This window comes from Melopsittacus undulatus, chromosome 5 (genome assembly GCF_012275295.1).
Source record: "Melopsittacus undulatus isolate bMelUnd1 chromosome 5, bMelUnd1.mat.Z, whole genome shotgun sequence".
In the NCBI taxonomy this organism is placed as follows: domain Eukaryota; kingdom Metazoa; phylum Chordata; class Aves; order Psittaciformes; family Psittaculidae; genus Melopsittacus; species Melopsittacus undulatus.
In genome coordinates, this window is record NC_047531.1 from 10,647,471 (window position 1) to 10,664,443 (window position 16,973).

Sequence of the window (16,973 nt, forward strand, 5' to 3'; positions counted from 1 at the left end):
AACCACCTGGTAATTTCTACCGCTCCTGATGCTGATTCTCCACTCTGACTGCACCAGTCCACTTGCCAAAGCTGCAACCACAGGCTCAAGATGTGATGTATCCTCAAGCAAAGATGGTATAAAAACCCAGGAAGACATGAAACTTTAAGAGACATGAAGTGTGTTCCTTAAATAGCAATAGCCTTTTGTTTCACAGCACTGTTTTCTGATGGTAAGTAATTCCACAATTACAAGTGGGGCGATATCAAATCTTTATGAAACATTCATAACTGTAACTAAAATGGGTGATGTCTCCTCAGCTGATGTGTGCTTGAGAGGAATGCTTTTGATGCCAAGGCTTTTTAAGGGGGCTGGTACTGCCGTGGTTGGGGGTGTAGCTCAGTCAGTTTGACAGTCTCTGTTGGGTCTTTGCCAAATGCTGCATTTAAATCCCAAGTTCTCTGAGGTTTTCCTGGTCAGAAAGGCAGAGTGCATTTCTGAGATGGGAACCTGCAGTGTGCAGGATGCTAAAACCAGCTCTCACCTAGAGGAGGCTGCAAGATGGACAAATTGCAAGAGAAGATGTGCCAAGGAGTGGGTGTTCATGCACGTTTCTGTGTGAGAAAGGGGGAAGAGAGGCAGCACCTCTCTTTGTGGGAGAAAGCTGTTAAAGGGCAGAAAGCATTTGGGGAATCAGGAAGAGGAGACTAAGCAAGGAGGAGGGAACTGTGAGGAGGCTAATGAAGCTGCAAAAATAAATTGTCTGCTTTATAGAAACAAGATGTACTCATGTGTTGGAGGGAAAGGGTGACACAGGTGACGTTCCTACCTCTGGTCATGAATTTAGCAAGAAAAAAAATCTATATAATAAACACCTGAGATTTATTCAAGAACAGCAGTGTCTGAGCTTTGTTCCTCACTGTTGAAGCCATCATTTGGAAAACAAGTGAAAATGAGTTTGGTGGTCTCACCTTACTCCCCTATGGCATTTTACACATCATACAGTTTTTATACACTGGTTTTGTAGATGAAAAGTCTGGATCATAATCATATCATAGTGCAGACAGAAGTCCACGTTGAAGGGTATTAACAGAAACCGCTGCAGCATAATTTGCCTGCATTTTCACTGACTGTAACTAATAAAAGCCCTCATCCCTAGCAGTATCAAATTTACTCAAAAAGCTGCTTCTCTATGACAACAGACTATTCTCCTTGTTCCACTTCAAAAAGTATTAATTATGGAACATCATGTTTTACAAATACTTTTCTGTATAAATGCTGCATTAAAGCACAATAATGTTGAGTAAACAACTGTGTGTATTTTGCAATATGAGGAAGACTCTTTCCTATATTCTCTAAAAGAAAGTTACATCAGTGTTTTATAAGTAGGTCAGTGACAATCCTTATGTATTTCTTACATTCACATGGACTCTCCAGGTTCCGGCATAGGAATACATGGGTAAAACTACTGTGAATAAAATATTCATGTTTTTCTTTAAAAATAAATAGACCCAGATAAGCTTCAGTAAGAGAGGTAATGCTTTCCCAGTGCAAGATTGTCATCTGCATGCTTTAAGAGCTCTACTCAGTTCAGTTTATTAGCACATAATTAATAGGAGTGTAATTAATATGAGATTCCCTTTGCAATAAAATCATTCATGAATTTGGGGCTTGTAACACATCCCTTAACTCTTCATTTGACATGAAAACTGTTGTGAATATTAGCCATTATTCAGAAGACCTATTTTTAGGATGTAGTAGGGTTTTTGGTAAGCAGGATGTCAGCATCATGATATCTATTTAATCCAAAAATCTCATTGAAATTGAAATACTGGTGATCAGGAGACTTTTTATAAGCCACTTATATTACAGAGCATCAAAGCTGTGTTCCCAGTGTGCTCCTGCTAATGTGACTGAAGGACTTCAGGCTCACTTACCTGTCAAGCAGGGACATCCCTGCCCAAAAAAGACATTCTCTCTTTCAGGAGACTTGGTAGCTGAGTCCAGTGTCAGCTCCTCAAAAGCCTTTTCACTTACACTTGGACAAACTCTTAAGTGTGGTACTGTTGACATGTCCATTGTTGTGGAATTCCAGGGTATCATTTCATCTTAGAGGTTTCATAAAGAGCAGGTTGTTTCACTGTAGATGTTGTAATACCTACGACCAGGTGATACTCTATAGAAAGCCACAGAAGTCCTGTAGCCAGATAGCCTTGTACACTGCAGATATTCCTTTGAGTAATCCCACCTCTTGTGTTTGTAGGGAGCAGAACTACCTCAGCTCTCCCCACAACCCCCCCCCCCCCCGAAAGAAAAGAAACCAACAGAAAAATAAACTAAGATTATTTTCTGAGCGATGTAAAGACTAATATCTGAAATGGGTTTCTTTAGACAGAGACTTTACTTTGTATAGAAAGCACTGAGATATTGTGCTTCATCGATGTAGTTATTACAGATATGTATATGCTATACTATTTTCTTAGGTCTGCCACCCTTTGCCATGTGTGAAAGTAGGTTATTGTGAGCATCAGTATGAAGTATATGCAGATCTCTTGGCTAAAAGACATAATTTCCATCAAAAGGAAGAGCATTGCAGCCAGATGAAGGCATAAAACCTGCTTTCTTTTAGGTATTTCCGTAACATCCAGATTTAAGAAGGGACATGCCCAGAAAGACTGTGAAACTGTGTTTTTAGAGTGATCAGGAACTGATTCCATGGGTAGAAATATGTATTAGGTTTAACCAACTATTTGAAAGATCTAATCATCCACATCATATTCCAGATATTGGGAGAAATTCTTATTTTGCTGTTCACTTACTTGTCAGTTAGCTGAACTGAATCACTATTGACATCTCCGATAGCGGAAACACAGCCATATGTAATGTGTATAATGTCTGTCCTAGGCTCCATATGGATAAGAGGGAAGAGATAAAGCAGGTTGGATGGCATTTTGAGTGATGTTTCATGTATGTGACATGAAGATGAGTGGCCAGTCCCTGGAGATCTATTGAGAGGGAAATGGATTTTCAAAGGGGAGGTCTCCACCTGATTTACATGCTTCCTCCACTCCAGCAGCACCAGTTAATGGAAAATGTCAGTGGCTCCTGGCAGATGCAAAGAATTCAAGGCAAATGTTTGCCTCTTGGTTTGTGCTCTTGTGTGCTTGACTCAACTGGTGGTGGGGCTCATTATGCACCATTATTGCTCTGGATTTTGAAGCCATTTCTTCTCAAATTAATTGCTTCTGGTTCAGTTATCTGTAACCAATGTGATTGAAAGAGCATGAAAGCAATCACCAAAGCGTGGCTGCTGTCCATTAACTCCTGCAAGGAAACGCATCATTCCTTAGACCACTCTGGCAGCCAGCAGATTTCATGAGCTCAGAAGCATGGTTCCATGTCACTAACAGGCTGGAGACAAAGCTGTGGTGCAGAAGAGGTGCTAGGCTGGTGAGGATGGGTACAATGACATTATCCCCTCTGCTCCTGCAAGACATTAAGTTTAGGGCCACTCTGTGACCAGTTACACATGTGGTAGCAGTAGCTGAATCCCTTTTTTGGTATTTAGACCACTTGCAATGGGAAGTGGCTGGAGAAGCATCTCTCATGGGGCTATACTGTCTCCACCACCTGCAGGAGCAGCCTGTACCTCTTCTGAGGGTGACATGGGTGGTGCAGCACACTGGCACTGCTATGGACTTGGGCTGAAGGATGAGTTGCATTTTCCCACTTTTCGAAAACTCCTTTCTCCTTTTTTTTTCCTTATAGGAAAGAAAGTGTTTGCTTTGTCTGTTGTTTAGGATCCCAGTTGGTTAATCTGGCCTGGAAAAAGGATTTACCATTGACTCCCAGGTTCATCTGTGAAAGAAAAGAAAGGGAAAAAAAACCCTTTTCCTTTCACCCTTTGGATTTATGATTGGGAAAGATTTGTAAAGGTTACTTGCAAAGATTTTGTTATTTGTAAAGATCATAGAGGATGAATTTGGGGGATGTCAATAAACAACACTGGGATCACCAGCAGACATCAGGGTCTCACTGACATGCATGTGAAACTAGAAAAAAAAATAAACCTTTATGTAACAAATATGACAAACTGGCAACAAGACATTTCTGCCTTGCAGGCTGGGAGTCTATGAAAAGGAATGGAAGAATAAGGCTATTCTTAGCCCCCTTTATAGGCACGCAGAGTAAGGCATAGAAATGTCACTTGCTGGGGGTGAGAAGAGTTTGTTAAGGAGGACAGGACTGCTGTGTAAAATCGTCCTTCACGACAGGGCAAATGGGAACCTTCGTCTAACAGCCCTGAGCTAGCTCCGCATGCTCTCAGTCAACTACTAGAAACGTCCCGGTTCCCTCCCTCCTGAATCACCTGCTCAAAGATCGGGCTGAGGTTTCGCCAGAGCCTGGACGGCTTTGCCTCGGGACGGGAGTTCAAGCGGTCACTTCAGCACGGGGGTAACAACAACAAAGCGCCGAGGCCGCACCGCCGGGAGGCCGGGAGCGCCAGAGGGATCATCGCCAGCGCCGCCGGCTACTACAGCCGCTGCCTGCCGCGGGGGTACCCGTTGGCCCCGGCCCCGCTGCCCTCCCTGCAGCTCCCCTCCGAGCTCCCAGCGGCGCTCCCGTCTCAGCGCTCCCAGCCCGCCCGGATCCCCGGTCCCTCTCCCCACTGCGCCCAGCGCTGCCCGCCGGGGGGGGCGGTGCCTCCTCCCGGCCCGGCGGAGGCGGTGGGCGGCTCCAGCGGCCGCGGCATAAACCGGCGGCCCCGCCCGTTGCCGCCGCTGTCCCCGCTGGACGGCGGGGAGGAGAGCTGAGCTCCCGCGGGAGCCGGGTGGAGCCTGCGGCGGCGGCTCCGCTCCGGCCGAGGGGCTGCGGGGCACGGGTGAGCCGCCTCCGCCTCCACCTCCCGGTAGCCGCGGCCTCGCTCACTCGCACGGCAGCAGCAGCAGGCGGCTCCAGTGCCCCCCCCATTGTCTGCCCGCGGGCAGAGGGCTGCGCTGCCCGCCCGCCCCTCGCCTTTGTGTGCTCCGGCAGGCACGGGTTGGCGCTGCGCCCGCCAGGATGCGCGCTGCGGGGCGGCGGGGGGTCCGCTCCTCCCGGTGAGAGGCGGGGAGGGACACAGCCTCTGCCCCGGAGGTTTTTCACCCGCAGCAGCCGGAGGAGGGGGACTATGGACTGAGCGCACCGGTGTACCATGGAGTCCGGCATCCGCTTGAGCACGTTCTGCTTTCTTCTCTGCCTGGGGCCAGGTAGGCGGATGCCGGACCCGCCGGGAGAGCACCGCGGCGGGGATGCTCGGATACCCGGGCGGCCTCAGGCTGGGGGAGCGGCGGCGGGAGGAGTGGGATGCTCGGAAAGTTGCCGTGTCGGCCGGTCGGGTGACGGCACTTTCTGGGTCAGTTGCAGGCTTTGGCGTGGACCCCTCGCTGCAAATAGACGTGCTGTCCGAGCTACAGCTGGGAGGCTCCGTGGAGGGCGTGCGCCAGGTGCCGGGGCTGCACAACGGGAGCAAAGCCTTCCTCTTCTCAGGTACGGCCCTCCCGGCACCGCGGAACTTCGGCGCCGGGGGCTCTCCCGCATCTCCAGCGAGGCAGGCACCCGTCGTCTTTCCCTTTCCCCTCCTGTCCCCTTTCCTTCCATTCCTCTTCCCCCCCCCCCCCCCCCCCCGATCTTTTTCTCTCTCAGCCTCCCCCCCCCCCCCTTTCTTTTTCTTTGACTGGTAGACGCTTAATTAAAGTACAGCAGGAACGGGGATGGCAGATGGCTTATTTTGTGACTCGTGGGGTGCAGTGATGAATAATAGCACCACCCACTCTTGACTGCTTTACTTGGGAAACGCTAAACATACCCCAGTTCCAGCTAAGGAGCTGCTCACTGAAAGTTTCATGTGAATCGAGCAAAACGCCGAAATGAAGTGCCCAGAAGGAGAGAGGCAGACGGCTAAAAATCAGAATACCCTTTTTTATCACTGTAAAGTGACCTTTGTGAGCCTCTGTGTCATACCCCTCGTGAAAAAAAAGAATGAGTTTTAGGCTCTCTCAGTGCTTGGGATTGGTTTTTTGCTTATTTTGGGAATAGAAATGAAATAGTATTCTTGTTCTGTCTTTCAGAGATACATTTAGAAGGTTTATTAAAAAAGAATTAAACTTCCTTATATTGTAGCTCATAAGAGACTGTAAAATAACTCTTGCTGGCTAGCTGAATTTATTGGCATATATTATATTGCATACACTTGCTTGTTGTAAGTGTATTTTTGAATTAAACTTTAACAACATACTTATAAGTTAAGTGAAGCTGGAGTCAAGAACATCTTCAGGATATCCCCCCTCTATCTTGGTTTTAAAAAAGCCTCAATATAGCCTTTAGAAGCAAGTGTCTTTTCTGAAAGATGATGAAATGACCCTTAGAAACATAAAAAACAAGGCCAAAAATACGGCTCAACATCTAAGGAAGCAAGAGCAAATCTCTACATCAGCCTGTAGTTTTAAAATAGGGAGACTTGACTGCTGGCTTCTGTGTCATGGCAGGAGTTTCAGCTCGGAGCTGAAAGCGTTTCCAGCGCAACAGGCAAGAGGCAGTGTTTCCCATACAGAAGAGTTGTAATTCAAGCGAGATAAGATCTGGAAAGGGAATTTCTTTCTCATGTTTGCATTAATGAGCTAATTTATCAGAAGCTAATAGTTGCCAAAGGCTTTTTTTTTCTCACTTTGAGGTGACCTCTGTAGCGGTGTTCTTCCCCAGTACAGCCAGTATGTGTCACTCTGAGCATTAATGTGGAAGTGCATAGGCATAGACGTTCGGAAACATTGACACATGCCGGTTTGAAACGTCTGTGGTGGGCTTGGGGCTGCAGAGCAGAGTCCTCTGACTGCTTAGAATGGCAACGTGTTTGTGGGGCTCTGGGGTTTGTGTCCTAAAAGAGCTGTGACTTTTAAGGTATGGCTCTGAGTTTAGGCCTTTGTGCTATAATGGGTTGGGGTGAGGAGGAAGTAAATCACCCTTTGACTTCAGTAGTAACAGGATTAGAGGTTTGTGAGAATAAGAGTTTTTATTGTGTATTTTCTCAGTGTTAGCTCAAAAAAAAATACTGGGTTGCTAAGGAATTTTCTGCAAGTTTTTCCCTCTTTCTGTGTAATTATGAGTGCACATAATTCCCGAATGATTTAGCAGTTTATTGTAACAAAGGAGATGGGAGTTTTGCATTTTCACACCAACCTTTATTTAGTTGAGAAGAACTGGGGGAATAACAAGAACAAAACCACTTGGGTTGAAATGGTGGTTGAAGTCACTCAGTATCCCTTGGGAAGTCTGCAGTGCCCTGCAGGGCTGGAGATACTTTTCCTGCTGTTGCATACGATGGCTGCTGATTTTCTTATAGTACATGGTGTCCTTACTGAGCAGACAGATTTTCATTGTCAAACTTGCATTTAGAAATGGAGACATTTCTTTCCTTGATCAGACCACTGGGTCCACTTAAGTCACTTTTGCTCTGCTGTTGGAGCTCGCGCTGTAGGAACATTGCTGCAATATATGCCTCTTAAAGTATGTACTTGCAGTGTGTGAATTTCAAGGGTATGTACATGCTGACTTTAAATTTAGGCTTTGCCTATGTGTTTTTTCCTTATTCCAGCTAAAGCTTTAGTCCTAGACACAAATGATTTTGTGAAAAGGACACAAATGACTCCAAATGGTCTGTGAACGTACTCTGGAAGCTTGCACTTGTGATCCTTTGACTTTTGGTTTCTTGACATACTGATTATTTTATTGTACCATATGCATATTTACAACATTTTAGTATGTTGGTTTTTTGATAGGCAGCATTCTCAGCTGGTGAAAAGCCTTACTTTACATATGCTTAAAACATACAAGAAGCCTAAATGCTGTTCTTTATTTTGGAAAAGGAATTATGAAAGTGGTAGGTTGAACTGCCAATTAAAGGTATATGATGGGAAAATTGCATGTACAGCTAAAGCAGAGTAGTCTCTTTCTTTCTGCTTCTAGGTGAAAAGTCAGTTTTGACTGCTTAATTAGATGTAGCATCATTTTTCAATACAAGGGATTTAGCATCTAATTGGCTGTTCTGACAAATTCTTCTTTGCATAATTGATTTTCAAAGAAATTTATATTTCAAAGGTATATTACACAGTAAGCAATTACTCTCTAAGGGTAGTTTTAGTCTGTTACAGTCCAATCAAGAACATTTATATTGCTTCTTATACAGTTCCTCATTTAGAAATAATTATGGCCACTTGAAATTTGCAGTCACTTGGACTTGCTTTTTGTGTACCTGTGTGCTCCATCACTGTACAAATCCTAAAGAAACCTTTTCTTCCCAAAGATTTGAGAAACAGAACTCTTCCCACTGCCTTCAACAGGATTAGATACTGTGGTCTTCGATCCTAAAGCTTTTTAGGTGCCTGAAGCTCCTTGGTTGTAGTGGATGGCAGCACTGGAATGCCATCGTAATCTAGCTCTAGTTAGCTGCAGGAGCTTCTCTTTCTGGAAATGGGATTTGCAAAGTAATTGTTGCTTGTGGGAAGAAGGAATTATGAATAGAAAACAGGAAGAAGTCTTCCAAAAAGTGAGTGTAGCTGTGTGTGAACATCTGCCAGCACTTCCTAGCCAACAGCAGATATTATGATGTCAAAATATGTTGAGAGGAAAATTACTCCTCTGCTGGTCAGAGCAGCAGAACAAAAGTCAGAATATCTACACCACAGACTTCCCTCTGTTGGTGACTGTTTACATAAGTCAGTGCAGTTTTCAATACCTTTATTTTCCCTTTGCAAAAAGGGGCTGATACCAAAGGTGAAGCCCAAATCAGGTGGGTGGATTGAAGTGTAATTAATGTGTTTAAAGAAGGCTCTTGGAGGAGTACCAATTGCCATTCTTTGTAAATGTACTGCTAACACAGTTTAAGGAAATTGGTGGAGATGGAAGTCAGGGTAGCCATTTTCCTGTGCAAATATGAAAATCATGTTGCTGCAAGAGCACTTGTTGCATATGAAACTGCAGGGAAAACTGAACAGAGGCCAGAGAGTGCTGAAGGTTTTGGATGGGTCATATTTATCTGATCTGAGTCTATGCGCAGGGGACTTAAGCAGATTGAAGGTCCCCATGAAGCCAGGCATTTCAACTTGCAGTGGGAAATGGATGTTCTGGGGTGTGAGAATCTAAAAAAAGGGCTACAAGAATAACTTGGTTGCCTCTGGCACTCCTCTACACTATTATTCTGCCACTTTCCCTCCTCCCTTTAGATTCTGCATTGTATATATTTTGTGGAAACACTATTTTGGTAGTCTTTCTGGATCTTGCTTGTGGTTGAGAACAAATACTATGTGTCAGACTATCTTTGCCCAAAGAGTGTAGGTGTAGTTATGGGGACATTTCCAACCACCTCCAGCAGGAGTGGAGGGTGGTGAAAGGTACACTGTCAATCAAGTAATGAGAGGCACCAGAAATGAAAAAAGTGTATGTCCATCAAAAGATGTATATACTCCTCAAAGAAGAGACTGAAGGGTGGACAGAAGAGTGCGGTCAGATGGTTACAAGCACAGGAACATGTATTTAAGGAAAAGAAGAAAAATACATGGTAGTCATGAAGATGTGGGAGCTTGTGTATGTGAATGCAGAACTTGGAACTCATTCAGAGGATGAGCTTTTTCCTCTGCCAGTTAGGATATGTAACTCAATATGGTTATAAATAATATTTGATATTTCTGATGAGGAGGGAGAGTTCTAGAGGCAAGATATGGTATATTCTGATAAGGAACAAGATGTGCTGTGCTACACCAAAGAAACAATTTAATCTGTCAGTGGGATGCATGATAGGACCCAGCACTCCTGTTCTTTGAATTGGCACTTGCTGGCATAAACTGCTGACAGAAAGAAAACCCCTAAAATAATCTTCTTGGTGTAAATTATTTGTAAATTATTTGTTACCTGTTGCTGCATGACTGGATCATTAGTCCATTATTTTAAAATGCTAGTGAGACAATATTACTATATATCTAGTACCCTTTGGAAAGATCACAGGTTTTGGCCCCTGACATCATCTCTGGACATTGCTAAATAAAGGAGCTAAAAATAAAGCTTTAAAACTAGACGCACATTAACTTTCTCCCATAGAAATAGGGTTTCCATTGCCTATGCACTTCACACACACCTTTTTTTTTCCCTTGCCACCTGTCACTGAAGCTATGGACAGATGCTTTCTCCAGGTTCCAGCTGAGCCTGCTGAAAATATTACTGTTCCCAGCTGTTTGCCACCACCTGGGAGCTAGAGGTTACTGTCCCCACAACTTTGCCAAAGCAAGAGATCATATGAGCATTCCCATGTCTGCTGATGGCGGAGTTGGCCAGCACCAGGAGTGAACCTGAGTAACTGCAGTGACATGGATTAGAGTCCTGTAAAATCCCCTCTCGCTAGCTGTACTTGTCTCCCAGAGGAGCAGTAACAGACAGCTGGGGGAGAAGATGCTAATATTGCCAACTAGCATGGCTGACTGCAGAGTGAATACCTATCTGCAGCTTTTTCTGCCTTGGAAGCAAGCTGGTTTCTCTCAGAATCACTGAATCCTCAAAATTTGGGACCTCCAGCATTGTGATCATCTCTAGATAATAAAGAGTTTTTCAGAGACAGAGAAAACCCTTCACCCCTTAGTTTTCAGAAAGACTGAAATAATAGAGTTTAATTTTGGGAAGTACTGGAATGTGTCTCCGTGTTAGAAATGCCTGATGTGAGCAATTACTCTATGACAATGTGGTAGCCAGAGACATCCAGGGTTTGCTGTATCTGAAGCAACAGCTTATGTTTTCTTCACACTGGTTCTATCCTCTTCCCCCTCTAGCATGTTCCAAAGTAGTCTCTGCACTCCTGCAAACAGTAACCGCTGTGGTATGGCACTGCCAGGGTGGTGACTGATGCTGCTGGGGAATAGAGCTGGATGTTGAAAGAGCTCCTTGAAGAGCTGGGCTGCTTCTGTTGGGGCCTGCAGAGCATGGGTTGCTGCCATGTTGTATCCCCTTGCTCCAGAAGAACTGAATATTTGCCATCCTCTTCCTCCTCCTGTTAGTTGTGGTGCCAAGAGGAGGTGTTTGGGAAGTGTCTGCTGCTTGAAGAGCCTGCCCAAAAACAGGAGGGGAGGTAGTATGAGAATCCTGCATTCAGCTCCCATCCTAAACCATACTGAGTTACAAAGCATGGGGAACTAGGGTGCACTTACCCACTGTGTAACCAGACACTGTTGAGTAGTCATGAATATGTCTAATACTGGAGAATGTGCTGCTTGGCGAATACTGCCATGCTGGCTTATCAGTGAAAAAGAAGTGGAAAAAGTTATGGGAAGAAAAAACCTGAAATGTTGCAAACTTATGGTTGATGCTTGTAATGGTGCAGCAGAGGGTGAGAAAGTGAATGGGAACCTAATTTTTGGCAGATAACAAGGAAATGCAGGCTTCCAGAGAAGAAAATCTTGTGATCCCTGTATGTAGTCATTAGTGTGTAGTTGATAGAAATAATGTTAAGGAATGTCAGGAAACTTGGCTTGTAGAATTTGGGGATTCCACTGTTAATGCTGAGAGTTTCAGAGTATTGCTGAGAGTGTATATTAGGCATATAAAGAATCACAAAAATATAAGTGTAGAACAATGAAGTTGTTTTAAGTACTGCTCTAAAAGTTATGTCATTGTTTATGAAAAGATGTTTCACATGGATTTCTTTCCTTGGTTTTTCTACAGTGGGCTTTTGGGGGGAGGGAAAGGAAATAAGCAGAAATTAAATATTCCGTTTTTTTTTTTTTTAATACTTTTGTCTCTTGACATGTGTTTTGATATGGGCTGTTGTCATAGAATCACGGGACGGTTTGGGTTGGAAAGGACCTTAAGATCATCCAATTCCAACCTGATGCCATGGGCAGGGACACCTCACACTAAACCGTGTTACCCAAGGCTTTGTCCAACTTGGCCTTGAACAGTGCCAGGGATGGAGCATTCACAACTTACCTGGGCAACCCATTCCAGTGCCTCACCACCCTCACAGTAAATAATTTCTTCCTTATATCCAATCTACACTTCCCCTGTTTAAGTTTTAACCCATCACCCCTTGTCATATTGCTACAGTCCCTGATGAAGAGTCCCTCTCCAGCATCCTTGTAGGACCCCTTCAGATACTGGAAGGCTGCTATGAGGTCTCCACTCAGTTTTCAGCCTCTTGAATTCTCAAGAGCATGAATTCTGGAAGAAGCCTCCATGTGGGGAGAGGAATGATGCCTTTTTGCTGATGTAGGCACTGTCCCTTACCTGCCCAGATCCTGCAGGGAAATGTTGCCAAGCAGCATGGCTTCTATGGCTTTGCCTGGGCTTGGTGGGACAGCTGACATTTCTAGCCTCTGCTACTTCAACCTTTGGAGTGAATTAGTGTCCACATTTATTAATCGGTGAGGGTGTGACTCCATTTAGAGGGATGTTGTATTTTATTGTGTTCTCATGGGCTTGACATAGGGGTTTTTGCAGTCAGATTGTACCTATTATCTGCAACAAATTGAAGCCCCAGGGGATTTATTTTCTACTGGGACAATTCTGATTCTCTACAACTTTTTTTAAAGAGAACTTGGTTGTTCAGGTTAATTCAAATAACCATGATCTCTTCATATGTTCAGTATCACTGAAACCAGTTCCTACTGATGAATAACAGGCTGAATGACATTTGCATTGTTCCTACATTCACAGCGAGGCCTCTTCTAAAATGTTGCAAGGACAAAACCCTTGTTGAGCCTAGTATTATCTCAGGGCTTGACCTGGTGTGTTGGAAAGCTGAAGATGAGTATGATGTGCTTGTATGGAAGGCAGACACATGAAGAGGGTGTCAGTATAGTGGTTCAGGGCAGAGCCCTGGTTTGTGCTGTGAGGAGGGTCAGGATGGAGGAGTGGAGGCCAAGGAGGTCTCTCTCCAAGCTGATGTTCCCATCAGGAGCAGGTGAGTGCAGATGGCTGCTCACTGTGCAGCTGCTCCTGGTAGTGGCCTTGGCTGAAGTTAAAGATGTGATGTTAACAGCAGGACAGCTTCTGTCTTGTGTGCCAGAGAGAACCCAGCCCCTGCAGCTGTGTACTCTGGGAGAGGGATGGTGACTCTTCTGGGAAGCTGTCAAAGCCCATCTTTCCATATTGCTGGGGGAGGATTGCATTAGCAAGGGGTAGTGACAAGGGAAAATGGGGTCTTGCTGCTCTTATGTAATTGCTTTTGCTGTGACATAGTTCTGTAATCACGAAGCATGGCTGAGACTAGCTGGGTTAATGGGTTTTTTATGGTTTCTCCCCTCCCTGCAGTGTGGCTTGTTCTCCAGTGAGATTCACAGAGGACCGCAGCATTTCCTGCATGTCCCTTCATCTAAATCAGTCATAATGTCTGTTTTTCCCCTACTGCTTGCTTATAAGATGTGGGGAATAGGTTTCTTACTTTCCCCTGCCTTGCATATGTTCTTCTATTCTCTATCCTCCAGGGCATATAGGTGCTGGCTTGGAAAAATAACTCCAAGAATTGCTAACTTCTCTGCTTCCACTGAGTCTTAAGGGAGGTACAGAGCTTAGCTTATAAGTTATTTAAAACCAGTGGGTAAGAGCTGGAGATTATATATAGCTGTCATGGGAAACTGTACTTCCATGTAAGTGATTCTTCAGTTCCCTGTGCATTGTCCCATCTGGTTGTGTGCCAAGGTGCAGATCTCCTACCTGCACTGCTGCAGTACAGCTGAATAAATTATTTTGCGCTGACTTTTTTCTTCCTGTCAATCTTTTGTCTCAATTCCTCCATATTTTGTCTCAGTGTTTGAGAATTGATAATTTTTCCATCTTGGTGTTTGCCCAAAGGATTTCTTCTCTGGAAAATCTGAGAAGAAATATGGTAAGAAAGGGTACTTTAATTTTGTGGGGTTTTATTTTTTCCTTGCCTGGTCGTGTTTTCCATCATAAATACCCACTATGAATGTTCACTCAGGTATGCCAGGTAGATGTTACTGAACTTTAAAAACTTAAAGCAAGCTTGTAGCAAATAAGTTATTCAAGTTATAGCCCATTTATAATGCAAATGTTTATTTTTTTGTCTTTTTTTCCTTCCCTTTTAAAACATAGAATCATAGAATTGTTTGGATTGGAAAGGATCTTCAAAGGTCATTTAGTCCAATCCCCTGCAATGAGAAGGGACACCTTCAGCTAGATCAGGTTGCCCAGAACCAAATCTGTGTTTGGGTGGGAAAAAGCACCGTAGCCATTTTCAACGTGGAAGAATTTTGCAGCCAAGAATTCTCATTATTGGTTACGTTTGACAACATTTTGTTTGCTTTTCCTGTTTTGGTGCATGTGTTTTTGGGGGTGTGTGATCCTGATGACTCCAGAGAGAAGTGTGAGCTTAGGAAACTGATATTTTTGTTGAGCCATCTTGGCAGATGCTACTCACAGCTATGCTGTGGCAAGGTGCTGAAGCAATGGGCATGGTCTAAAAGGAAAAGTAGACTAAGAGAAAGTGTTCACAAGGTTTTTAGCGGATTAACATATTTGCAGCAGCAACAGCATTGCTACAATAGACTGTAATATTTCCAAAGGAGCCATTACAATCAATATTGCCAGTGATCCATAACTGAGAAATCTTTTAGTGGAATGTGAGTGGCAATTTCACCTCTCTGAAAACATAGAGGGAGTATAATAAAAAAGTCCTCCAGTTTTAGAGTTGTGCTCTCTGATAGAGCAATGTTTATGTTTTCCCCAGCTTAAATGGTTATTTAAGTGTAATAAGAGGGTGTTAACATCCATACTGTTTATCCTATCAAGAGAAGATGACACATGCCAGCCTTGACTCCATGGCTGGAAGTCTACCAGTCTCTAAATACAGTTGTGTAATGATCCAGAAAGTTCCAAAGGAGCTTTTGTGTGGTTGAAGTCAATAAGTTCTATTTTAATAACTCCCTAAGCACGCATTTGAGTATTGGGCCACAGCTGTTCCAAAGGCACTCATAAGATTGTCTGTAACATTGGCTAACATCCCTTGAACTTGAAACAGTCTGCAGTGTGCTCAGCACCCATTCAAGGAGTGGGGTGGACTTGGGGAAAGCCCTGTCTACCCTGTTCAGTGATGATCTTAGGAATCCCTGCGTACACTGTTAATGTTTGAAGCATAAGGAAATGTAGTGTGATCTGGGAGCCTGAGATTTTGAAAAACTGAGATTGTGTCTGGGTTATTGCATTCACTCTGGGTTTCTCTAGAATTCACTGACACTTTTCTGAAGAGAGCAACATCAAACCTGATTATACAGTATAAAGGACTGGTTTACTAAGAAAGCTTTTGAAAGAACTTGTGTATGTAGAGCTTGTCCAAAGAATGACAAAAGTGTTGTATAAGTGTCTGCTATTAGAAGATTCTTAGAGGTTTAAAATGAAGGAATTATTTAATGTTTGAAGAGATAGAGGTAAGAGTAACATAATGGTGTTATAAATAGAGAGGATTTAAGATAAAAGGAACCTTTCACAATGAACTACTTTAGATTGTGGAATAGCTACTGAAAGGAAGTGGAAATCTTCAGACTTTTGATTTTGTAGGAGATAGCATGAAATAAAAAATCTATGAAACATTAGTTATGTTGTAGTCATTGTGTGATATTGAGTTAATGTGCTAAGGATGGGATGGGTGTAAGTCTTTCTGAACTCTGGACATCTGGAGCATTGGTGGAATTGTAGTATAGGGAGAGATTTTCAATGACACGAAGGGGCATCGAACACCTGATACTCAATAATCAAACTGGTGCCTTTGAATTCTCCCTAAAACTATTCTTTAGGGCACTTGAGTATCTTTTAATGGTACTCAGTTAAAACAAGACTACGCAAGCAAAGAAATAGGGATTTGGAAGCGTTTCTAATTTTAACTCATCCAAGTTTATAAATTGGGCCTATGTTTAGAAGCTGTAGCTGATTCACTGGGGCTAGCAGGCGCATTCACAGAAGTATGAACTCCATTAATATTTGGCTTAAAACTTCTTGCTGAAGAACCTGAGCTATGGTCCTCCCCAGCTTCCTTTGTACCTCAGGCAACAGTAGCTTGTCTCCCCCTTCATCTGCTTTCTGTCAGTCTGCCCTTCTTATAGCTGGGTTGTGTGTATAGTATTCCTTGATATCCCGACTCTTTCACGTTCCTGATTCAAAACCCTTTTAACCTTTCATATTCCAGGCATTAAAACAAGTATCACACGAGTAAAGATTTTTCCAACAATGCCAGTATAGCTGGTGGCATGGGTGTCCCTCCTCTCCTCTCAGGTGCAGTGCCTCTACCACTTCCCCCTCATTTCTGCTGGTACCTGAATTCTCTTTACAGTCTCTTGCCTTATCCTCCCATCTGCTGCTGTTTGCTAAGTCTGCTGCTGAAGACCTGTGGCTAGCAACAGAGTTGTTGGATGTGTCTGGCATGCTTCAGATGTGATTTTTTTCCACTGGTGGCCTCCTTCCCCCTGCCTCACTGTGCTGTTTCTGCTGTGGGGAATAAAGGTTTGGGTTTTCTGGAGCTCTGAGTTGTGTCTGTTGACTGTTCTTGTGTTGGAAGTTACTCTTTCGTGGAAACCACATCATAGTGGTAATTTAGGAAATTAGGATGGCTCTCATACTAGTGCTTCAAGTTCACTATTGTGCTGTATGAAAATCAATCAGCCTAAACACTTAGAAGTTTGGAGAGCTAAATGTAATTAACCCTAATGTGGGTAAAGATCAGTCATACCCCACAAAGCCAGAGGTGACTCTCAACTAGAATGAGAGATCTGAACCTTTGCAAAGAGGGATAAACCAGTTCTGCTGGGGAAAAAAAAACATAAACCCTCCAGGGCATCCACAAATGATTGGGGTTGGACTAGATGATCTCATGAGGTTTCCTCCACCCGAAGTGATTCTGTGAAACACAGTCTGCAGGTGGTGGGTCCTCAGGAGCAGCAAACTGACCACAGGGAAAGGAGGTTTTGAGT

General features: G+C 43.9%; 1 protein-coding gene across 1 annotated transcript in view; it reads left to right on the forward strand.

The window, feature by feature from the left end:
• The first annotated feature begins 4,825 nt into the window (after positions 1-4,825).
• NELL2 (neural EGFL like 2) overlaps positions 4,826-16,973 on the forward strand; it is a 166,270-nt gene continuing 154,122 nt past the window's right edge. Inside the window, exons 1-2 of the mRNA XM_034063122.1 lie at positions 4,826-5,228; positions 5,380-5,508. Coding sequence (XP_033919013.1) covers positions 5,174-5,228; positions 5,380-5,508 — 184 coding nt within the window. The 5' untranslated portion in view covers positions 4,826-5,173. The remainder of the gene's footprint in view (positions 5,229-5,379; positions 5,509-16,973) is intronic.